This window comes from Ischnura elegans, chromosome 4 (assembly GCF_921293095.1).
Source record: "Ischnura elegans chromosome 4, ioIscEleg1.1, whole genome shotgun sequence".
Lineage (NCBI taxonomy): Eukaryota > Metazoa > Arthropoda > Insecta > Odonata > Coenagrionidae > Ischnura > Ischnura elegans.
The window spans coordinates 41340354-41366754 of NC_060249.1; the positions used below are offsets into that span (position 1 = coordinate 41340354).

Below are 26401 nucleotides of genomic sequence, written 5' to 3' on the forward strand. Positions count from 1 at the left end.
TCAATTGGTTATTGTAAATATTCACTGTCGAATATACTATGGTTATTCGATATGCAGAGGTTATGGCAAGAATTAGCTAACAGCATTGTTCCTGATTTTATTTCATATCTCAGTTCTGTCTACGAAGGTAGTATAAATACTTCTCCTTAATTACTGCTGACTCTTCTAATTATGTGAATACTCTTTGTTGTTATCTCCTGATAATTTCAAAGCTAATTTTTAATTAGCACTATCATTATTTTCAGTGGGAGTCTTCTGGGATTGTCACTATAAATAAAATATTTTATGGAATTTTTTTTGCCTACCAGGAAATGCCTATGTATGAGGGCATATTGAAAAGTAAGGTCTCCTATTTAAAAAAATAGAAAATCTATTCATTCTCAACTTTGCATCAATTACTTTTTGCATCCTTGTAACTAGCTTTTTAATACCGGTATCATACCATTCTCTCGCCTCGTCGCGAAGCCAACTGATAACTGCATCTTGCACTTGCTTGTCTGGCTTGAATTTCTGTCCCCCAACGAGCTTTTTGAAGGCTGGAAAAACCTCGTAGTCACTTGGGGGAACTTTTGGGCTGTAAGGAGTGTGGTTGATGATGTCCCACCGAATTCATTGAGTAGGGCTATCATTTGATGACCCATGTGGATGCACTTTTTCTTGTGTTCATCAATGAGCTGCTTTGGAACCCATCTGGCTGACATCATGTTGTAAATGAGAACCTCCAACACAATATTCTGCACAGAGAAGTAGCCACACTCGTCATTAAGACCTTACTTTATCTCATGAAGGGTCATTCTCCAGTTATTGCACATTATCTGGTCAATTCGAGCCACTCTTGATCCCGGAAAATTTGGCCTCTCCGGCTGCTGCTCATTGTAGACGTTTTCCCATCCATCAGAAAACTTCTGGCACCATTTCCACACATATTTGATGCCATTACATTTCTCACTGTACACTTCAACTAATTCGTGAAATTTCTATCGCAGAAACCTATTTTACATTTAAAAATCGAATGACTGAGCATAGTTCGCACCTGGTAGGCGAGCTAAGAGTGCTCTCCATCCTTAATGACTGCTGCGTTGCAACTGATTGGCATAAGGTCATGTGGGTGGTCCTACACTTTGGCAAAGGACCCAAGGAATGCAGTGCTGTAGTCATATTTTTCCTAGCGACTCATGTTCGAAAATGGTGTTGTTGATGACCTTACTTTTCAATGCGCCCTCATAATATTACTGCTGAAAATCCTGGGAATAATGGAAAAAGGAAATTAATTCATGCAGTAATCAAAGGAAATGTGATGATAAGGCTGTGGATGAACAGACTCTAATTTAAAATCATGATGCAACCAAGCGTGGGCATCCACATAGGGTAATATGATATCTCAATAGGCAGTTATATAATAATACGGATGCAGAAATATGGGGCCTTTTTAACTTGTACTTTCAAATGAATAGGACAAGAATATTGGGGAATTCCAGATTATTAGGCCTAATGAATATTATTCGTAAGTTTTAATTTTATATTATTTTATTTTGCGTGTTTATTCCAATTATATTTGTTATGGTGAAGTAAGATGCTGCTCTATGAAACCAGGCTATGGAAAGTTGGCCAAATGTGAATGGTTTCCAAAAAAATCTTTGCTATGCTCTTTGAAAAAAGTAAGTGTAATCAAAGAAAAATTCCCATATAATTTTCTTGCTTCTCTTCCTTCATTAATCATTTGCATATCTTTTTTTGTCTTCAACAAACTCAGTTTCTTTACAAATGGCCTCAGCTGTTTGTTTCTTCTTCAAATTTTTTGACAACCAGCCGGAATGGAGAAGTTTTCTTTCTTTAGTAAATGATAGGTTTTATATTTGATAGGAAATAATTGATTGAATATAAACCACTGGATTGGTTTTTAGGTTTTATCCACTTTGCCATCACCAGATGACAACATGGACGGATCTGAAAAACAAATCCAGTGGTTTGCTGCTGAGCAAAAACTTAACTCAGAAACTAGAATTAAATTTTCTAACTTATATTCATATATGTAACTTTTCTGCCTTTACGATCACAAGTGAAGTAAATCCAGTTTCTTCTTGGTTACCTTTTTATATATTTTTTCTATCACTTACCATTCTTTCCATCCAGCCGCTAACATGCAGATTGACTATGAACTCCAGTGTAAATTAAATTGAATTTTTTTTACCTAATTAAAATAGGAGGACCCTAAAGAGGATGCCATTTGGGCTGATGAGTTCCAAAATAGCATTTCAAAAAATCCACAAGAAGAAGTTTTTGAGCTTGGATTTGGTCCAAAGTGGGCTCAAGATTACCTGGAATCAGCAGAGCATAGTTTGTAAGTACTGCACACACTTCATGTAAAGTGCTCTGTAGGTGAAACTTCATAAATTGGTAATTGATTGCCTTTTCTTTGCTATGATATTATTCAAAGAATAAAATTTTCAAGTGCATCATTTATTGTAGCTCTTCCAAATTATTTATTTATATTAGAATAATGAATAAATGTGTATTGAGTTGAAATTTCATTTATTTTCATGTTTTCCTGAAAAGTGCTATTGTATGTGTTACCATTCTTAAACAATTTATGAATAATCTATTAATTTGGTTTGTATATATACTCTAATCAGTGTGTCATAATGTTTAAACTTTTTCTTTTCTCTGCAGAGATGTAGATATATATGCAAGTGAGTGGGTGGAGGATTTCAAGAACTCCACTGCTCAAAAGAATGAAATTGATGTTGATGGTATCAAGGCTAGTGCTCAAGATATAGTGAAGGCTGTAGAAGATGACCCAAAGTTTACGTATTCTAAGGTTAGATAATGTTGGTTTCATTACTTTAGATTGATTGTCATGTGCACAATCCATTCTATTGCTCAGGTACTTTCGGTTGAAATTTCACTTTAAGTTTTACAATATCAAATGCTTTGTGTTATATGTTATTTTAATATTTCTTATGTTGTTAAAAATCTCTATTTATATAAATTCCCATTTAGTATTCCATCAGGAGTATTCATTTTCTGTTTCTTCATGGCTAAGGTTGGTGTGTTTTCCTATCAGTAGAGCTTCATTTCCTTTCTTTCCAGCCAAAAATGAAATTTGGTGACTAGGGTGTTGAGCATTGCTCTTAAAATAATGAAATAGAGCTTCAGCCATCTAAGGATTTTCACATTGTTCTTGGATTGAATGTAATGGATATTCTGTGAATTCATTGCATAGATATATTGAAAAATTTTATTTTACTGATGAAATATTTATGGTTATGAAATATTTTGTTTATAAATTCCAAGAATTTTGTTGAATTCATGGTAAAGAATTTTAGTGCTTTGGGTTTAAACTAACAATCATGTTATTCTAAAACTTCTTAATTTTCCTTTTTTTCTCATTGGCATGATTATGGCATATTAACAATCCAGGGTTAATAGTGTGTCTGGACAAGTCTGTCTTTTTCATAGCCATATTGATATATGTCATATTTGTTAAAATAATGCCATAAAATAGCTGTCTTATATCTCAATATTCCCCATTTTATTTTTCTACTCTTATTCTATGCTTTTTTAACGTCAAAGTGGTATGGTCACCTCTTTTTGAGAGCTGGTGACTTGATTGATATTCATATAAATTTAGTCTAACCTCTTTACTCAACAGACATCAAACCTCTTTACTAGACATCAATCCTCTTTAATACAAAGCACCCCCATAGGGTGCAATAATGTTTATGGTCCCAGTTGTCTTCCCTTCCTATCACAATATACAGGTCCATTGATAACTGAACATTTTCATCTCTTCAGAATGAATTGCTATTATTTGACCTTGTTCAGTCAATCCCAGTCTTGCCGTATGACATTCTCAGCATGGCACTATGCTTTAAAATAACAGTTGGCTTCAATGCCTGCCTCCAGATACAAAGGGTTGCAATTAAAATGGTTCATTGACATAGCCATCACAACTACTACTTTAATCTGGCTCTCTGCTGCACCACATTTTCATGCAGTGCTGTGTACTTAGCTCCAAACTGCAGTGGGAATTTTTCAGAGCGCATTGTTTGTTCAACCACAGACCTTCCTGAATTTAAAACACTGACTACAGAGGACACATGGGAAAATGTTATCACTTACAAGTTGCTGAAGAAATGATTTCTGTTTTCTTCTTCAGATTTGCGATTGTACAACAGTAGACTCAAGTTTTTACGAACATTATTATGAAGTTCTTGTAATTATGAAGCAAATCCCAAATGTAAAGGCTAATCTAATCTATAGTAAAAAGAACCATTATTACGAAAATGACGAACCTCAGTCCCAGTCCCAGCAGTTACAAAAAGAACTTTATTAAGGTGTTCCTTGAGTAAACAATGGCATATAGGAGGATATACGTTTACATTATAATCATTGCGCTATGTTTAAGTTCTCCTCATGCACTGTGTCCAAGTGAATCAATGATGATTCTTTCTTCAGTAGTACCACAGATACTTCAGTATGCACTCAACATCATATAATAAGCTTTATTCCTGTGGAATCATGGTGACCCACTCATTACAGCTCATAAATTGAATGTACTGGGAGTCCTCTTCTAACGAACATTCGATTTACGAACTTTCAGAGATAATAACATTTTAAGAATTAAGGAGTGGCCAAAATTTCAAATTTGGTGCCTTTGGAGTTGGCCGATGTGAAGGGGTGTGGCGTAGAGGAACTCGCACTTTGGGCATAATCAGAACAAAGTACTATTTATTCCGTTGTGAAGTCAGGAACTGTCAGTGTTTTGCCCATACTTCCTTCTGCCGATGGCAATTTTTTTTGGCTCCAGCTGCGTCGCACATGCAGCAAGATTAGCCTGTCACAATCGTGAGTTAACGAAAAATTGCAATGTGGTGTTGCATTCTACAGGATAACAGTACATCTCGATGCCTTGCATAAGTTTATCAACTTATGAACAAGGTCTTAGAATGCATCTTGTTCGTAGACTGAGGACTTCCTGTATTCGTGAATATGTCATCCCTCGATTGCGTCATGCCGTATTCTTCAATTTTTTGAGATGATGCCTAAAAGAAACGTTCACACAAACTCAGTTATTACGAATCTCTGGATTTTCGGCCCCGTGAACTTTGTAACTACGAGAGTCTACTGTAGTTCATTTTAAGTCATGGAATATTGAATAGAAATGTGTCCTTCAGATGGGATTAACAATTTTACTTTAATCAACTGTATTAAATAAAAAATAAATTCTCAGAAGTTGTTAATTTGATCAAACTATTTGATTCCACAACTATTGATTGGAAATATGAATGGATTAATTAGCATTAGACGACTGCTATAAGATTGCTCAACGCAGCACAAGTGTGGAAGAATGCAGCATTAGTGGAAACATCTGAGCAAGGTCAAATCTTTCTATCTTTTTCTAAAGAAGTTAAAAATTGTGCATGGGCGATAATTGTTTTCTGAGAAGATGTTTGCTACGTAAACAGTGAATATCCTCATAGCTTATGGGAGGAAAATTGGGATCATAGGAATGCTGCTCAGAGTTGCTTTATTTTACTGACTTTTGTTGAGAGAAGTTTGACTGCATGAATTATTTTTTATCATTCTGTAGATTTAGATCTAAATATATATTCAATGATTTTGTTGTGCTAGTTTTAATTAAATTTTCTGGATTTGACGAAAATGATAATTATGAACTTATTCGTCCAGTTCATGAAATTTATGAAGAAAGTTGGGGATGGAGAAATAACTATAGAGTCTGGTCAGGTGGTGGGTGCTGAAGAAGAAGTAGAAGGAGAAGCTAAAACTGGTATAAATCCCATACGAAATATTGAGGCAGTGGCAGATGTTTGGGCCTCAGAATTTGCCCAAGAACAAAAGAAGACTCCAGCTGAAGTATGGGCTGAAGAGTTTAAAAATTCAGGTGAGCTCTAATGACCTCCAAAGTTGTATTAAGAAAAACTTTTACTTGTTACTGTAAATTTTTGAACCATTTTACAAATATCTTTTATGATTACTTTAATGTTAACTATTGAGCTGAAAAATTTTCTGAAATGTCTGTTTCAGTCTCTTTAATTTCATAGTTATCTTAGAGCAACCCTGTGTTGAATTAGTGCTTTCAAAGGCTGTTTCAGGTGGCATGTAAAAACTTGTCATAAATTTTCCTCAGGGTTTTGCGTCCAATCGTAATAAAACCAGTTTATATTTCAGTATTAACTCAATTTTCTTTATGGTAAATTTATTTTCAATTATTTGAGTAACTTGTAGATGGTGAGAAAGTATGATTTGACCTTATGATTTTCTAGAGCAAATTTTCCCCTTGAAAATATTATGTTTGTACCTATTTTTTGTTGTCATCTTCTTTATTTTTTTTGTATGATGTTATTTTTATGTGGTTTGCTAAGAACCCTTCTGTGTCTTCTCATATTATCTTGTTTATCCTTTTCTTATTCATTGGTGCTTCATACGACTGAAGCATATGGTTTTAATTTTTTAGTACTTTTGAATGAGAGGTAAACATAATTAATGATTTGATATTTTCTGGGGAATAATAATTTTGAATTTTTTTCGGGCTTGCCACCAGGTTATTTGTGTCAGCTGACATATGGGCTCCAACATATGAGTCCTTCTCAAGGCCACTCTACTGAAAGATTTGCTGACCGTAATTTTCCAACATTTTAGCAAACTCTATGAGAATTTGTGGATAATGATTAACGTTTGTGTTTAATGTACCTTACTCCAAATGTTCGTTTTCACATATTTTTTATTTTATTTTAAATAATTGTGTGGCATTGTATGTTCATTTGTGAATCACTAAAGAGGCAAATAAAATTGTAACTTGAGTGTTTCACTTAACTGAAGTTGCCTCCTCAAACTAATTAATGCAAATTTCAAATCTTTTATGACTAATTGACTCTATGGTTTAACTTACATCCTCAGAGCCAATTGAAACTTCTGCTGATGAGCCTGTCAAAGAAGACAACAGTTATGATAAGGAATTTTGGCGGAATTTGCAAGAAGAATGGGAAAAGTTAGCCAAAGGACAAGAAGGAGAGGATAATTCTTGGGTTTCTGAGTTTTCAGAATATTATGATTCATTCAAGGTATATTGTCATTTTTTTATTGCTGCCCTTTTTTGCTATCATTATTAGATCAAAAATTGTGTGCGGTAGAATCCTGAATCTTTTAACCACTTAAGGGTACTTTAGCTGAAGGAGGAATTAACTTGAAAAGGGAATTCAATCATTGGAGTGACACTCAGATGTGATGACATTTTGCTGTTACAAACTTTTTTCTGCCATCCTGACAAAATTTACTTGTGCAAGTGTAGAGAAGCATTCTTATTTTGAAATTCAACCTGTATTGAAGTCAAACTTTCGTCAGTTTTCGCATCAGATGTGGAATGGGAATTTCCATTTATTCTTCTTCACTTTACTTCGTAAATTTTTGTATTTTTCTGTTTTAACTGATGGATCCTATAAATTATTGTGAATTTAACTGTTGGAATCTGTTAGGACTGGAAATAATCAGAGATTAACTCTGAAAAAGCCATTCTACAATATCAAGTGTTTGAGTCCATGAGTAATGCTTTCTCTTATTGAAAAAAAATATTACTCCCTGCACCCAAGACATGAATTCCTCTTTTTCCATTTCTCATTTCACGTACCATTAATAAACGACACTGGTAGCCATTGATGCAATATCTAGTGTTTCTGAATGCTGAATCAATGTGTTATTGAAATAATAAAATGCATCTAGGGATCTACCGCTTTCTATTCCAATATCTATTTCACTTCATTTAACTAGTATGACTTTTTACAATAGGATTATACCTTCGAAAAAGAGAACCCTCTTAGCTCAGTGGAGGATCCTTTAGAAGAGGGCAAGAAAAAGTTGTTACAGGGTGATCTGCCCAGTGCTGTACTCTTGTTTGAAGCTGCATGTCAGAAACAGCCCGAAAACCCCCTTGCGTGGCAGCTTTTGGGAACGACTCAAGCAGAAAATGAGCAGGTCAGTCATGGTGAAGATATCAATTTTTGATTGTAGTTATACTATTTTTGTAATATTTTATTAGCTTTTTTGTTGTTAGGGCTAACTTACAAGGGTTGTTCAATAAGTCTTTAGAAAGTTGTAGAAAAACAAATTATTTTAGGAAATTTTTAAAAATTATTTTCAACATAATCTCTAATCAGCACTCCTGAATTTTTTAAAGTGTTTTTTCCAAACTTTCTAGCCTTGATATTTCAGAAAATCCTCAAAATAGGTATTTGCTCGTGCAACGACCTCGTAGATAGATGGAAATCATTGTCTGCTGAGCCATATCTTTGGGTTGGAAAATATTAAAAAGTCACTGGGGGACAAACCTGTTGAATGTGGTTAGTTTTGATATAATTTGTAATACTGTGAACTTTTACTGCATAATTTGCTACTATGTAGTTGTGCACCCATGCTCTGTTTTAATGAAAGAGGATCTTTTCCACTTAAAATAAGACTTTTTTTCTTGTTTTTTTGCTCTTATATGTGTTAATGTATTGTGTAAACTGGCCTTTTGTCATTCATATCTATTATTCTGATTGCATCTGAAAAGACCATGGCCATAAAATTTTTTCACACGCAATTTTTATTTAAAATTAAAACGACTATGCTGTATGATATGCCTGTGGATTTAACTGTTTCTGGCTCTCTGACTCGTTTTCCATTTAAAATCATATGCTATGGGGTAGACACATCCACACACTGTCCAGGAAGATGTTTTATCTTTTGAGGATGAACAAACTTGTTTATACTCATTCACCCAATTTTAAGCAGTTGTAAATTCAGGAGCAGGTGTGTCATAAGCATAATTCAACTCAGCTTTTATTTTTTTATTAACCCCTTTAAATGCAAGTTTTAATCACCTCTTGAAACATACTTTTATTCATTTTCATAATCAAATGAAACGTGTTTACTTCAATCAACAAAAACTTTGAAATCATGTGGTTAATGCTGCTGTAACTCGAACAGCTGACGAGTAAGGAGTACTTACTGGGAAAATTCATTTTTGTTACTACAAGTGTAATCTCATGGATAGTCTAAAGGATCATTAAATGACCCTTGTAATAAACATTTCTGGGGCAGTTGTGTCTTAACGGACCAGTAAGTGTAGCACAGATAAGACTGATTCATGCAATATAAACTATTTGACATGTTTAATAATTCTGGTAAAGACACACAGACAAAGCCCAAGACTGGTTTAAAAAAATGTCCTTTTAAAAACTTTAGTTAAGTTATTGAAGCTGGTGGTTGAAATAAGGAATTCATGTTACCAGATATTAGGATTTTATAACTTAATGTTATGGAAGGTGTGTGGCTAATTCCTTCACATTTAATTATTTGATCACCATGTGTCTTCATATTAGTACCTGTAGTGTTACTTAAATTTTGTATATATAAGTTACTGAGATGACAATTTTAAGTACCAGTAATTAAAATCAACCAGGACATCATTACCAGTATTATAATCATGATGGACAATACAATTTGATTATTGTAGTGAAATTGAAGTTCAGCGTGGTGTTCTTAAAAGTTGTACAAACTGTCAGAGTACCATGGCATCATGGTCTCATAATAATGCAAGTGCAAACATAAGCAATTTTTATAGGTGGATTATCTCCCTATGCTTTTCCTCATGGACCTACAAACACAAAAATCACTCACTCTAACCCTACCTGTTGTAAAGGAATTTTACTGTGAAAGATTTTGAAGTGGCATCATTTTTTTTTTTAAGTTTCTCCAAGTTTTCAAATTTAATTGTCTAATAAAGATACAGTTTCCATTGTAATTTGGTGGAAATCTTTGATATTTAACATATGGAAAGTACTTGTCTACTTCTACACCTTTTATTTCTACCAACCCAGGTTTCGGCACATAATACCACGAGTAGTTTTTCATTATAATTTTTTGGTTGTGTTAATATTTACAAATTGTCATTTTACAAATGTTAATTTTGAGGTCAGTGGCTAGGATTTTCAGATTGTGTGCATAAAACTAAGTTGATGGCATTGAATTGTAAGCAGTTATAAGTGGCTTGAATTGTCACGGTGATGTATCGATTTAAAATATTAATTTTCATCAATGAATTTAAGAAAATGTTCTCATAAATGATATCCTTTCTTTCTTTTTTCCTATTTTTTATATATTTACTGAACAAAGAGGTCGTGTGAGAAATTTTGAATGGATCAGTTGGTGAGTTAAGGCAGAAAGTTTGCTGGAACTAAGTAAGAGCATTCTTTGAAACTCATCTCTCTGTATAGGAAATTGGGTGAATTGAATTCTTAGGCATGGAATGCTGTCGTCTATATAAATATTTGTCCTTGGTTATGTTTACTGTTTTTACCTATCTATTCCAATTTATACTATTGAATCTAATTTTACTAAAAACACCACATTTTCCTTGGAACTCATACTCAGGTCAAAAGTTACATATTGTTGCTCATCTCAAGGTAAATTTCTTTTTTCTTCGTTATACTTCCAGGATCCCCTGGCCATTGCAGCATTGAAAAAGTGCCTTCTGTTGGAGCCTGGAAACTTGACTGCCCTTATGGCTTTGGCAGTGAGCTATACCAATGAAAGCTACCAGAATCAAGCTTGCCATGCTTTGAAGGTGGGTACATATTAATTTTTCAATAAAGAACAGTCTAATATTATTTCTATTGGTTAACCAAATTTATTATCTTCAATTGTAATGGGTGAAGAGACTAATATTGATAATTGAATTACAATCAGACTATGTATCCATTGGCAGCTAATTGAAAATTTACAATTAAACAGTAGGGTCACAATTCAATTCCTCACTTATCTCAATACTTTGTCATGTTTTTGCAGTAGTTGTGTTTAAGATTACAATCAGAATTTTCAGTTCTTCGGTCAGGTCACGCGAGTACTTATTTGTGAGTGACCTCTTTGAAAGATTTTGATCTTTTTTTGCAGGGATAGTGATTTTCTTGTATGCTTGCTTGCCATTTTTTGTAAAACGTTTCTGCTAGACCGCGCTAAGTCAATACACACTGAATACAAAATCAAGTACCTTAGAACTCCAGATGAAAGGTATTAGTAAGTGAGCTTTGAGAAATCGGAAAAAAGAACACAGTGAAGAATGGCCGCAAAGTAATCAATTAATCTCTTTTCTGCCATGACGGTGGTATATTATCCAATTAGATATTGTAATGATATCTACTTATGTTAAAATAACTGTTGAAATTGCGTTTAATCCTTAATGCTATTGTGCATTTAATGACTCCCTCCCTTCCACTCAACTGGCAGCATTACAATTTTCAGCATGCTTACGTTTCAATAATATTAACTACGTAATGTCTCAAAATGAAATAAAAGGCTTTTTTTGTATAAAATAAAATCAATATTAAAATGTGAATTTTAAGTATGTATTTCATCGTTATTCAATATTAACTCACATTCACGGAGTTACCAGTTGACATGCTAAGCTTCCATTTTTTTCAGCTTCAACTGCTATAAATGACAGATTTGAAAGTATACATTGCAGATTTCGGATACGTTAGAGGATAAAATTATTTTTATATATGTATGCATTTGTAAAACTTGATAAAAATACATTTGGTCGATTTAGTTTTTGATTCAAATTTAATACATTGCAAGCAGCAAACTAGCTTAGTGAATCAAAATAGAACTCGGATTGGAAAAAACAACTACTCCAAAATCTATCCTTTTGTGCTACATCAACAGGTGGTTTTACTTATTAAGATGATACTCATGTAGGATAGTTGTTAGATGGATGAGAATCACCGTATATATCAATTTTAAGAAACAGAATCTGTGGTTGACAAAGGGGCTTCTACCAAGAAGAATGTTTTCTATCTTGAAGTGCTTCTTGAAATCTTTAGCAAATTTTTTCCCACCTTGTAATTCCTTAAACATATTTTCTTCTCATTCTTCATTAAATAATAGTTTGTGAATCAGTGTTTTTTATTATACTGCATGTTGTTTTTCTTTACCAAGGAATGGATCAAGAACAATCCCAAGTATTCCGACCTTATAAGTGGTGATGCTGTGTCAACTTCTCCTAAGTTAGGCAATATTACATCCCTCTTAACAAAGTAAGTTAATCTAGGCTGTCCATTATTGCTAATTACTTTTATTAAGTTATTGTCTTTACACTTATGTAACATTTGTTTTTTTTAGGGGAATTCATAAAGAAGTTCAAGACTTGTATATTGAAGCAGCTCGAAGAAATCCAATGGACACGATTGATCCAGATGTTCAATGTGGATTGGGAGTGCTGTTTAATTTATCCAATGAGTATGATAAGGCAGTTGACTGTTTTAAGGCAGCCCTCCAAGTCAGGGAAGATGTAAGATTATTTAATACCTCACTCTCTCTCATATTATGCTAAGTATTTTTATAAATTAAATAGTCTTTTTAGAATGGTGTAGTGTTATATGGATATGAGTATAAGTGCCATTTTCTGGTATTTATCAAATATTTTGAGAACAAATGTTTGTGGAGAAGTCAAATATGCTTTGCTGAAGTTATTAAGTGTATCAGTTCAGCACTTGTTTCAAGAACAGGTGTTGGATTCATGATGTTAAGATACCTCGGATCATTTTGTCTTTACCATTGAAAATTTTCTCAAATGTGGAACTGCAAATTTGAGCTTGGTATTTAATCGATTTTATCTCGAATATTTTCTAGGCATCAAGGATTCAGAGATTCTAGTCTCATAGTGTTGTAATTAAAAAAATTATATTCATTGGTAACTGAAGAAATACACTGATGTACACATTGAGGGAGGAGAGTACCAGAGTATTCTAGTGCTATAATTCAACTCTTCAATTGATTGATCAAATTGATGACAAATTTGATCAATAATTGGTGAAAAAAGTTTAATTTTGTTTAATGTGGTGATTTCTGATTTGAAATGAGTTAAATTCTACAACAGATTTCTACCAATAATATATGTAATTATTAGCTTAAACTTATATCAGTATTGGTCCATCCATAGAAAAAAATTTAAGTCTTGTTTGATCCATTTCGTTCATGTTGGATCCATCTCATTTGTTGAGTTCCTTTTAATTCTGAAATAAAAAAAATGGTGGGAATTAGAAGTAAAAATTGTACAAAATATTACTGAAATATGTATTTGATGATTGTTCATATGCATTAAGTGGTGATCTGTTGAAGAAATAATATCCTCTTTGCAGAACTAGAATCTTTCAGGCCATGGTCTTAACACCACAGGAGTATTCTGATGACATCAGAAATCATTTCTAAGCTAAGACTTATTCTGTTTATTTAAACACTGTTATCATCGTGGCAAATACACCATGAATGGGTTGAGCATTTTCGGTGCTAAGTACAAATTTAATTTTATCATTTTTAGGAAGTACATTCATTTAAAATGTGCTTATGAAATATGATTTTATTTTTGCTTTTCAGGATTTTAGGCTGTGGAATCGCTTAGGGGCCACTCTAGCTAATGGAAATCGGTCTGAGGAGGCTGTTGATGCATATCACAATGCGTTACAACTCTCGCCTGGTTTCATCAGAGCTCGCTATAATCTGGGAATCACCTGCATTCACCTACATGCTTTCCAGTGAGTATAGTCAATGTTTCCATCTTGTCAGCATCAGAAAATGGGGTTTCTCGAGTGCTTGGAAATGTATTTGTTACCCATTTGAATTCATGCTAAGTGCTACTTATTGTTTGATTTGTATGCATCAATGTTTTTGCTGACATGCCCATTATTGCTAAGGATTTATGATCTCCTTTACCAATGCAGAATGTACTACAACTCCATGTGTTTTAGTGAGGGCAACATTTTCTTATATTTTCATATTGTATTCTTCTAGAATAGTTCCCACTTCCCTCTTTCCGGAAATAATTGTATACTATCGAAGAAAGGAGCCGAATGAAGGTCAAAGCCTTTGGCAGGGATAACTTCCATTTGACATGTTCGTGGCTTTTCCCTGGGGGAGTCAATTTTCATAAAGTGAAATCGATCTAGTCACTTTTAAATTAATGCACACTTCTATGGTATAGTTGAAAATGATGGATCGCAACAAATTTTGGGAAACCGATGCACCAATATTTAGTAATTAATTAATCCCCTTTTGGATATGCAGCTTACTTACAAGTCTTACAAATTGTATTTTCTTTGATATATTTATTTGCGATCTTATAAAATACCTTCAAAATATAAAATGAGAAGTGCTTTTAGATACAGAAACGATGAAATAATTATATTCTCTTATTTTAAACTCAGAATGAAAACATTCATGAATATTTTGCATTGAAAAACTTTCTAATGCTGCTTCTATTTATCCTGATTGCATCAAACATGGGATCAAGTCTTCTTCATATCATCACCAAATTGTGGCATTGCTTGTCAATATAGTAAGACAAAATTAGAGAGGGAAACAAAAAGCTTAAGCCAATACAGTGAAACCTCTCTTAAAAAAAACTCAAGGAACCAAAATTTTGCAGTTTCCTTGATCGTTCCCCAGAGGTGATTCACATGTTGCATTATCCTAGGGGCACGAAAATCGCATGCATTGGACCACATTTAGGAAGCCTCGGTTTGTATTATTCTATCACTTCGCCTTCTTTTAATTGGTTTTCAAAAATGTATGCAGTGTAGCGATGAGCACGAGGCAATCCTTTTATTCTCAATATTTGAAATGCATATATTATTGGCGAGGTTTACCCTGAAAAATTATGAATTTGATAGATTTTACCATCACTAATATAAATTTAAGTTCTCAGCACCAGTTATAGCTTCATCTCTATGAAATACAGATTGCTCTAACATAACGATGCGAGTTGCGACTTTCGTCTACCCATTAAAATGCGCAGTGGGTGGCAGCATATCTTTATAATAGTCGAATCAAGAATAATCTATTGCAATATTTGCGATCACGGGCTTTGTAAATAATTCATTGTAATGGCATCATTTCCACTGTACTCCGGACAGACAACTGTCGATAAGGATGCAGCTTGAAAGACCTCATGTAAGAGTTCTCAAAGTAAAATAAGCAAGATTTTGAAAAATGGGTTTTCAAGAAATTATATTCTGCAACCCTCTGTTCACCTGCTTTGGGGATAATTAAATTTGAGTCTACTCTCGTGAACTCATCAAACGGCCTTTCAATATTCATGTCTTTTGAGAGATCCTGTCAGATTTAACAGATTTTGCCATCGCTCTCCATTGCGTGGTCGCAGGTTTCAATGTTGACTGCAAACCCAGCTTTTGCAAAATAATTATATATGGTGACAGGTGTGACACATTTCCAAGCTTTGCATAGCTCCTTCATCACCTGCAAAATGGTCCACTTCAAATTTTGCTAATCCCTATATCTTTTCGTCAAACCAAAAACTCCACTAAAATGCGACGGTTATGCAGTTTCGCCACAGCAATGATCACTCAGTTGAGAGGTTGCAACTTTGCTGGTACAGTGAATGGGGAAGTAAATAACGTTCATGTTTCTTATTGTAAGTCCTATATTTGAGGGCCATGCAGCGATAGAGGAAAAAAACTATTTTCCCCCATGAGAGCATCAACTCCCGCCAACCTCTGCTGAAATAATCCTGCTGTCGTTTATGAATTTTTGCTGCTATCACAGGGGTAAGGAATCACTCTAACATTCTTAAAACAGAGGGGTTTCGCATACTTCCCCACAAAAAAACAGAGACAACTTCTTCGAGCCATCACTATTGGTGTGCCAGAGCACCGTAAATGTTCTTTGCTCATTTTTTCCCCATGGCATGCCTCTTCCTTTAGGCGATCGAAGTACATAGCTCTAGATTTCATATCTTTGAGCCTGTAAATATTGAGTTGTTTCACGTAAGTCAGCATTTACATTTTTTGCAATTCGCCATGAGTCAATGCCGTAAGTCAGCGGAAACTCACCACAGTGAAGGTTATGGTTACGGTTAATGACAATGATTCTGATTGGCTTATTCAGTGGAAGTCTCTGATTGGCCCTCCAACGCTGTAAATATTAAATTATTCATATGAGAATAAAAATTTTACTTGAAAAATTGTTTAATGAGAGGTGAGTTTCCCAGACAATTGGCAGGACCAATAGCATTTATTCATTAAATGGAGTTTTTCATATAGCGGGAGTTTGTTAAGTTCAGGTTTTACTGTAAATTATTGGTTTCTTAAATGATATGCATGGATCTAATTGTGTCCATCTTTTCTTATTTTGTCTTTAAATAGAATTAGTATGCTAAATTTACAATTTTTAGGCGCCATAACAAAATTAAATTAAATTTGTAATGCAACTTTTTTATTATGGATATCATTTTTGTATTAAGATTTTTCACAGCTTCTTTTATCAATGTTGGTGGTTGCTTTCGGGATATGCTGTATAGGTAACATTATCTGCTCAATGTTTCACTCCTCCTACTGGGAGTGTTTTCAAGAGAATGGGAGGGAAACCATTCTCGTTCTGAGCTTATATTTGTTTCGTTAATCGATTGTTGACACAATTTGAATTTGCTGGTCAAGATGTATAGATGACACTTTTGTGATCTGGCTACATGGAAAAGAAGAAGTTGAGGCATTCCACTAACATCTGTATACATCCAGACATCAAATTCACAAAAGAACTAGAAGAAGGAGATTGTTTCCCTTTCCTAGATGTCCTAGTTAAAAGAAAAATGGATGGAAGCCTAGGCCATTCAGTGTATGGAAAGAAAACTCACACCGACAGGTATTTAAATTCAACATCGGATCACCACCCACAACAAAAGGCCTGAACCAATGCCACAAACCAAAAGAGAATTGGCAAAAAACTGGATTTAAACATGGATGAAATTATAGCACATGTTCTAAAAATAAGTGCATCTTCAGTCAAAGATTTTAAATGTAAAAATTGTCAATCTTACATTTATTTTGACTCATGCATGTATTGCTATAATCCTTTTATTTATAGGGAAGCTGCGGAACATTTTCTCACAGCTTTGAATCTACAAGCAGCTGGGAGAGGAGTGGGTGGTAGTAAATCTTGGTCTTCTATGTCTGATGGAATATGGTCATCATTGAGACTAGTTGTGTCCCTAAACCATCGACCAGATCTATATTCAGCCGTTGACAATAGGTGAGTTAAATTGTGTAAAGAAATTATTATAATTTACAAATTCAAAAATAGGTTTCATTCTTATGCAATACTTTGTTCAGATTGGTGAAATATTCCACCTCTGAAAAAACTTGTGGCAAATGAAATTATAAAATCAGTATAATCAGTCATTGTGGACGTGACTCACAAAAAGATTTACAAATTTTGTCCTGTCATTTATGTATTTACATGCAGTGTGATTATTCTTATGTTGTGTCTTATCTTTTCAGGGACCTAGCAAAATTGAACAAGGAGTTTGGTATAGAGTAATGTCATGTGTAGTATCATATTGTTATGCAATAATTTAGTCTCTAATAAATCTTTCGGGTTCAAGATTGGCAGCACCAGTGACTGAAGCACTCAGTGTGTGAACTTGTCTCCTGACAAGGGCTTGTCTTAAAACTGGAGAAATGAGAAGAGACTACTCATTTAAAATCTCCATAGCCCAATTGGAATAGTGAATTAATGACAGGAAAGGTTGGAAGAAGAGGCATTTGCCGATCAAGTGGAAAGTTTGTCATGGTTGATAGGTTTTATCACCAGTAAGCTATTTGTCCGTTCTTAAATGTTTTATAACAATTTTTATGGGCAATATGGGGAGACACATTTGTGAAAGGCGACATATATGCATTTTTGCCTTATAGTCTCAATTAAAAATTCCCATTGGCGCTCGAATAAAAAGAAACAAATAGCCTAAGGAATAAATAGGTAGAGGGACATGATTTTTAGTCGGTTTCGATATAATTTGTTTCTTTGTGGGACCCTTTATCAGTGGTTAATCCATGTAATTGCATATATTTTTTACATGCACAATTTTAGCTGGTTTAGTAAGGCTTTTCAACTTTCTATATTAGCTTATTAATATACTTACCTTCCAAGTTTATTGGTTGAGAAAATTTCCTTAAGCATTAATGTATGGGGTTTATATGACATTTAAAGGAAATTCTGTGTTACACTGCCAGTGAGGGGACACAAATATTAATTATGAATGCATACAAATATTTGGGGCTGACAACATAATTGGTAACCACTCTATGGGAGTTGGCCCATTAAAACTTGATGAAGAATTGATAAGTCCCTCAATTAATTTTAAATTGTTATCTCAGTTTGCTCATTTTTAGGGGAAATATGAGGCCAGGTTCAGGTAGTGCTATTGCACTTACCTTAGTAAAATCCGTTGAAGTCAATTCATGTGTGTAACTGCTTAACAATGGGATTTAGTTAAAATGAATGTCCACATAATTGCAGGATACAGATGATTCTAAGGCTCAAATTAATGGCAGTGTGTATTGCCCAGTGCAGATGATAGTTTTTATACATTTAGCATTTATGGTTTGCCTCCTGCTTGGTACCGGCATCCTTTTTGTTGGTTAAGTGACTAAATAGAAAGTGCCTTCTCGGAGAATATTATGCCTGATTTGAAAGTCACTGTTGTCATGAAGTGATAGTTGAATTATATAAATAAACATTCAATTATATAGTTGAACTATCAAAGATGGGTAATGAATTAGGGCAATGAAACCCTTCCCATCTTTAAAAAAATCCAGAAGCCCAGTTTTTGACTTCTGTGTTGATAGCTCCTAGTTTAATTACTAGTCACAAATAAATACCATTGAATTTTGGTCTAGATAAACTAGCCATTTGAAGGCTTAATTTAATGTGAAGGTGAGGATAAAAACTATGCCTGAGCTAAGGTGTAAATTTTGTCCTTAGCCATGAAAATTAAGTTGAAAATTTAACATTTAATATTTCAGAAGCCTGGTATTTTACTCTTCTTCATCTTTTGAGAGAGTAAGGAAAACATATAAATATTTTTTTAAATTCGAACATTGTGTTTCACTAGTGATTTCAGAATGAACAATATTTTGAATCCATTGATGTTCAGAGTGCTCGCTGCAATTTATACTCAAAACAATTGGTTCCAGAAGTCTCAGGAGTCCAGTTCCACTTTTTTAAATGAGGGATTAAAAGGTATGCCTTTCCATTAAAAATGCATACATTTATGGGAGTTTGATAATCGAGTGCAGGCTTTTGTTAACGCATGTTGATGAATTCAGGAGAGAGGATTTACAAACTCTGTAGTTCTGGCTTATCATTTAAATTATCCTTTGGCATCTAAATCATATTTATTTCTTGTTTTTAATCTATTTGTTAAAATTCTATTGTTATGAATAAGGACGGTGGTTTAGTTAAGGTAGTTACTAGTTTCCTTGACGTAGCGTTTTAAAAATTTTCCTATGAGCCATGTCTATATAAGTTAAAGAAAACGTGGCCAATTTTTTTGCTCTACGAGAACGAGACAGATTGGAGCTGTAGGTGCCCTATGGTTAGATTAGAAGCATTGATTATTATCATGCCTATTTGTTGATGATTGGGATGAAGGTGACACCAAGTTAATGAAAAAATGGTAGGTGATAGATATGATGGGTTGTATGGAAAAAATATAAGTTCTGATTGAAGGCAGTGCATATATATATGCTCACAAATATAATTTTCCCATTTTGCTCAATATTTGCTCCATGCTTTTTGTTTCATAAGAATTAATTGAAATTCTTCAGGTGAATGTGTTAATCAGATATACTTAAATGTGCTGTGTGCCAATATTTAATAGTATCAAATAAGTTCAAGCCTTTCATTAAAATATGCAATCAGTTGAGAATGATGTGTGGAATGGCTAACTTTTCATTCTCTGACTGATTGTGTCCTCATGCATTTTTGCACTGAAGGTTTTAATTAAATGTCCTTACTTAATTTTTGGTTTTCCCTGAAGCCTGCTACTACTTGCATGGCTATCAAAACCAATCTCTTACAAGTAGTTTTCTTTGAAAACCAGCTAGATATCACGGCCACCTTTGGTGATGTGTCATATGGTGGTTCATGATATCTTGAACTATTAATGCCAGTGTTTTGTGTTCACTATGGTTTATTTTATACATAAAGTGATTTAAACCTGTGCAACATTGGGTTTTGAATTTATCGTCAGAGTAGACGTGGAGACTCTAAAAATGAATGAATTATGTATTCTGCCAAAATGATTGCTTAAATTGGAAATTCCATTATTCAGGAACTTTTTTTTAAACAAAGTTTGTTTTCTTTCTGAAAAGCAGTGTAATAACTATATAGGCAGGGGAATGTATCTTTTGTGTGATGTACTTCACATTTTCATGTAAAGATCTTTAAGTGGGATTGCTAACTATGTGGCTTTATGGTCAAGAATGTTCATCATGTGTTGCATGGTGAAATTCTTTCTCCTTCTCACTTTTAGATCATGCACTACAGTCAATGGGAGATCACTTAAAGACATTCATGAATAATGATAATTGTACTATATTATTTTATTATGCTTATGTTAAATATCTTATTGTTAATCATTTTTTGGTCTGATTATTGTGTATTTACCATCTTTTGAGAGGTTCATAAAATTTATCTTGTTTGTAAATCACACATATAGAAGTTTTTTGTCTAACTACGCATGATTTTAACACTGTGATAGACAAGTGTTTGTCTCTAGAGGCACATTAAACATTTTACAAAATCAAATGCCACATTCCTTTAAGATATGTGTTGCATTTTGTCTGTTGTTGATGGAAGCTTTAGGAACTAGCATGAAGATTATGGTTCATAAAAGCATTTATAACAACTTCCATTTCACACCCTAATTGTTCCTCTGTGGCAAATAATTTTCTGTTTAAAGTCACTATCTTAAATAATGCATGCTTATGTTGTGAATGCTATTCTTTTCTCATGTAGATTCTAATGACTTCCCTCTGCTTGTAAATTGGGTTCTTTTTGGTCGTCTCTTAGCTTTATTCCATATTTGCATTGATGATAATATTATGAAAATAAATTGGTTATTTTTCAGGTACGATTATTCATAAAAGCTTTCTATAGATACTGTCAAATTTTATTTAATGTTTATCTGGGAAATTTAAAAGTATGCAAAAATTTGAATACCAAGTTCCTATTATGATGGACTTGGGTCAGAACCGATCGGGAGTTATATATTTTTTGCTTTAATGTCATAGATGCTTTCTGTGGAATTGAATGATGAGATATTCGAAATCTTATTACTCATAGGTATGGTGGTAGGATGTAGGGTTCCTCCATCTCTGTAATGAAGATTTTTGAACCATTCTCATGACATACATGAGTCAAATTTAACAAATATATTGCCCTGTTTATCTCAAGCCTTTTCCAAATATGGTACCCTAAAATACCTATGGTGTGACTCAGCTGCCGACATATTGGCTGCTGGATTTCAGCATTAGTATCTTAATTAGCAGTTGCCAATGGAATTCTAAGAGTTAAACTTCATTCAATGGGAAAACTTTTTTCTTTTCATATTTGATTATCCTTTTTGTATAATATTAAAGTGTTATTCATAAGAAATGTTTTTTGAAGAGAAATGAATGGAATGATCCACTGCCAAATGATTAAGACTGGTTGTCTTCCACATTTTCATCCATATTATGCAAAGATTAATGATGAATGTCACTCAAGTGTATTGTCTTTTCAAAATTAAGACCAAAATAAAAGTATTGAAATGCCATTACTTGTGTTGCAATCAAGAATGAAAATAATGGAAGACCACAACCAGACACTTAAAGAGGGTCTTATGGCATCACATTCTTGTGGCACTTGGGTGCTACTGAAAACAATAAATTTTGAGGTTCTCTCTTTATTGTTACTCCTCTTTAAATTGGTTGAATTGAAACTCCTATTTTTCATGTCGACATGAATGCATTTAAGGCAATCTAAAATCTGGAAAGTGATCATGGTTGAATATTACTCATTATTTCTATTTATAAAGAATAAGAGTAAATTACATCATAGTACGGTCGCACGGTTATGAATAGCAATGAATATTTCATAGCACTTATAGTAGTGTTAACATATCAATGTAAATTTCCTTACTGGAGAAGATTGTCTCTAGTTTTGTACCCTTTTTTTATGCTTGTGCGACTTCCTTGCTTTTGTGTATCAATTGAAAGTCTTCATATGTAGTTTTGCAAAATTTTTCCTTTGAAATTAATATGATTGATGCATGCTTGTAGGGCATGCTTCCTCTCGTGTCTGCATAGACAGGCCTTTTGATGGGGAAAATTTTTCCTTGTTGAAAGTATATTTTTCACTGCTAAGGAATAACTTATCTTTGTTCATGGCTGGGAATGAATTGTATTCAATGCAAAGATTTAGTTCTAGGATAAAAAGTAAGAGATATTACTCTCCTATTCCATTGTTAATTTTTCTGATGTAGAAATGTAAATGATTTCTCAAAGTACGTAATTTTCCGTGTTTAAAAAAAATTCAAAATTTCAAATTTAAACCAAGGCAAAAAAATGAGAATTAAGTTTCAAAAATTGAATGTTCTGCTCCATTGGTTCATCATGCGGTTTGATCCTGAATGGGGAGCTCTGAAGCTAAGGCTAGAGAGGACAACCTATGATGCCTGATTGTTGAGTTAACGTACTGGGAATGGATTGCAGTACATTTCCCTTCCCCTGTAAAAGTTTACCTATCTGGGTTGGGTGTATCAGGGTATTATCTTGAATATGGATTTAGGAATGAAGACAGTTTAATCTTTATGTAAATCCATTTGTAAATTTACGATGTTAATTAGAGTAAATATTGCTGTGTAATAATTTTTCAACTAATCAAATTTCCAAGCAACAGTAATTCCCTTTGCTCTTTATTGCATTCTATTTTTGTTAACTCACCCCCCATTTGAGGGTGCTTGACAGAGTAAGTAATTTAAGTTTTTAATTCTGCCAATTAGTTTCTTAGTTGTCCATAAGTTACTTTAATATTTTACTTCAATTCTCTTCAGTTGGTCGTGATATATTTTGAATAAGTTCCTACGTTATATTTCTGTAAAGATATCTCACCACTACTCCAAAATCAAACCTATTTCTTAATCAGGATGAACTGTATGCTCAGTCCCACAAAATATGCGTGAGGGGATTGAGCCTCCTGCTTCAGCAAAATCACTGATAAAAATTGAATCTTTCCTCTCTAGGAGGATTCAAAGGCTTCAGGAAGCAAATAATTTTTATGAAATTAGATCTTTGCACTCCTCTGGTAGAAATTCCTGTTTTTTATTCTTTACTAGACATTTTGAAATTCTCTGAGGGAAAATTTTTTTCCTTAATATAAGGGTTAATGTTGAAATGAGAATCCAAAAATTCCCTGATACTACCACAATTGCACTCCTTTCTAATAGTTTGCCTGTTCATCATTTGGTGTATCTCACCTACATTAAATTGAGACAAAGCTTGATGTACTAGTTAATGGAGTCAGTGTAATTGTAATGTTTATCCTCTTGATGCATAATCTAGATGTCATTGTTGAAGATAGCCTTAACTGATAATGGATTCATCTTCATCTGATATGCTCCTGTTGTTGAACTTGTTTACCTTTGACGATCATGCCCATGAAGTCATCTTAAATTGAAAAATTACAAATTGCTGACAGTAGTCTTAGCTAGAGGTATAAGTCAATGTTTGATTTTTTAATGTAGATGATGAAAATTCATGCATCTTGATGGTAATGAGAAATATTTTAATGTCGTCATATGTAGTGGGAAGTGCATGGGTAAAGGGTTATTTTGTACGGTTTGATTGTCATGTAACTAAAAGTTATTAATTTTATGCATGTTTAGAGTCAATATCTATTTATTTACACCCATATTCTTTTTTTTATTCTAGTACATTTTTTTAGAGAAGCAAATGCAAAATTGCTGTCTTCCATTAAATAGTAGTTTTCATTTTTATTCTATGTTTTCTGTAAATTATGGATATATTACCTACCTATTTTTCAAATTTAATTTTGAAATAAAATCGAAGATATCACATTTATTAAGATACTTGCATGAATAATCAATAATTGGTCTTCCTTCTCATAGTTTTTGATGACCTAAGGATGTTCAGTACTGCCTATGCTTCTGCTCATTTTAATGCTCAACATTAATATTGGTTGCTCAAAATTTTCGATGTCAGCAAGAACATGGTAACTTCTGACCTTGACTAATATTTGGTTTAATGTTTTTTTGAAGTAAGCTTTAAATTAATTTTAATGCTAACATCAATTAGTGAACCCTCTTTTCCATGCTAGTTTTACCTATCATGTGTATTAAAATCTATTTTTTGTGGTATGCAATGGCTCCATCATATTTTTCTATTATTTGCTTGTCAAGATTGGTTCTAAATGGTTGTCACGTTCAACAGTGAAAAAGTTTGAATTGGCCTGGATAAGATGTATGTATTGATGCTGAGAGTTATTTAGGTGATTCCTAGGGCGACATGGTTATGGTTACTTAAAAAAAAATTACAGAGGTAGCCATTGCTTATGGAAAATGTAGTACTCTTATGCTTCAAGATTTAATCATTTAAATATACACGTATTTCTTCATTGGTAAAAATTTTTAAATTCACTGAAATGTATATAATGATGAAGGAATTGGTGTATACTCATGGGTATATTTTAAGAACTTTTCTTATTTACTTTTGTGTACAAAATTACCATGTTTATGAGTTTGCTGATGCTTCGATTGATTAAATGTAACAGCAACTGGAGAGGAATATCTGTCACCTTTTACAATTGGATCTCTTTTCCTTTATTTTGAAGAATAGAAATTTTCTAATTTTTTTCAACTTTGAAGTAACCAGCAAAAATCCAGAAAATATTTATTAACATATCCTTTGCAAGAGTTATTTCTTTATTGAGCTTCACGCATTTTAAATTTCACTTCATGTCAAACAGAGATTACCTTTTCGCATTTCTTGGAAAAAAATTTCTTTGACTATTCTTCATTATTTTAGGTACTTCACTGGTACTACAACTGTGTTATAACTTCTGTATCGGTGTGTATACCTTTTTGACTCAGCATTTCTCTTCTGTAACAAAACAAATTTTTGTTTGTACTCTTGTGTGCCAATGTACTTTCCAAGAAATTGTATGTTTTTACTGATCTTGGGTTTTGAAAACAGGTACTATATACCAATTTTTTCCCGGCAGTTATCAATATTCATCTTATACAAAAAATAATTTTTTGATAATTTTTCCTTTTTCGATGACAGACTAGAAGATGATTTTATGTAATCAGGAGATTTTGTATCACTTGGAACAGAAATAAATTTTTTGATAAACCATACATATGGTAGACCTTTAATCATTAACACATTCAGTGCGGAGCACGTTAATTGGCGTGGTCCCGTCCAAGCCAAAATATGGAGCATCTCAGTTGACGTACTCTGCCTTTCTCCACCACCATACGTGAACAATATCCGCTTCCGAGTTTTCCGATCGTGTACATGCCCTTGAGCAAGCTTTCTTCTTTCGACCTGTGTGCGCCGTTTGTAAATAGCAGTACATATTTGAACGGAAGATACGATGTGAAAACATTTCTCCATTTTTCTTTCTTATTTTATCGGCCGATTCTGATGACGTTCATGAAAATCGGGCCCGCATTGAATGTGATAACGTACATATTTGTGTTTTAGTTTTTATTTATCCGATTGAATAAGAAAAGCACATTATGATTCAATGTGACTGAACATTGCATTGAACTGGACATTGCGTTTTGATGGTCCACTATTGTTGCCAGTGACATTACAATTTAACTTTTAATTGAAACACATTAGGTTTGTATTCACTTACCTCTCTTTTATTTAAGAGTACAACTGAAATAAGTGTGTTGATGGATTTAAATTTGAAGGAACTGCAGTAGCCAAAATGTTCATTATGTGAAGATGCTGCTGATAGAATATCAGTTTTATTTTCATTGTGTAATTATACATACTTATCATAAATAAAATCCATGAAATTATGGAGGTGAATAAACGTAAAGGAAAATGTGAGGAAATATGCTGATACCTCCACTGCATAAACGCTCAACAATTGCCCACTGAATCAAATCCGCTCATCTAGATAGCCCTTATAATACTTGATGAGTGGATTTGATTTGAAAGTTTCAGTCCTACACTATATGATACCATGCATCCACACCCACAACCAAATGGCGAGGTGGCCGAGATAGTTAGCTGGCAGGAATAGTAAACTGAAGGTTTCGTGTTCGAATCCTCACCCCGACTTTTGTTTTCATAATTCCAATTTTTCAGATCCTTGTTTATTTCATTGAATAGTATGTTAATTTAATATAATAATATTCATATTTGAAATATTGCTGATAATTAAAGTAATAGTTAATGTTGTTAATTGTTATTGTTGATTGATCAGGGACGAGGGCTTAATTCACGAGAATATTGTATTAAAATTCACTTGCTCGTTC

General features: G+C 33.4%; 1 protein-coding gene across 2 annotated transcripts in view; it reads left to right on the top strand.

Moving 5' to 3' along the window:
* Positions 1–25264, top strand: part of LOC124157349 (peroxisomal targeting signal 1 receptor) — a 33205-nt gene extending 7941 nt beyond the window's left edge. The window contains exons 5-15 of one of the 2 annotated variants that reach the window (XM_046531996.1): positions 2205–2341; positions 2671–2818; positions 5692–5905; positions 6922–7085; positions 7807–7992; positions 10496–10624; positions 11995–12092; positions 12178–12346; positions 13432–13589; positions 16933–17097; positions 17346–25264. In XM_046531996.1, coding sequence (XP_046387952.1) covers positions 2205–2341; positions 2671–2818; positions 5692–5905; positions 6922–7085; positions 7807–7992; positions 10496–10624; positions 11995–12092; positions 12178–12346; positions 13432–13589; positions 16933–17097; positions 17346–17385 — 1608 coding nt within the window. In that variant the 3' untranslated portion in view covers positions 17386–25264. The remainder of the gene's footprint in view (positions 1–2204; positions 2342–2670; positions 2819–5691; positions 5906–6921; positions 7086–7806; positions 7993–10495; positions 10625–11994; positions 12093–12177; positions 12347–13431; positions 13590–16932; positions 17098–17345) is intronic. The other variant, XM_046531997.1, reaches the window with a different exon arrangement.
* The last annotated feature ends 1137 nt before the right edge of the window (positions 25265–26401 follow it).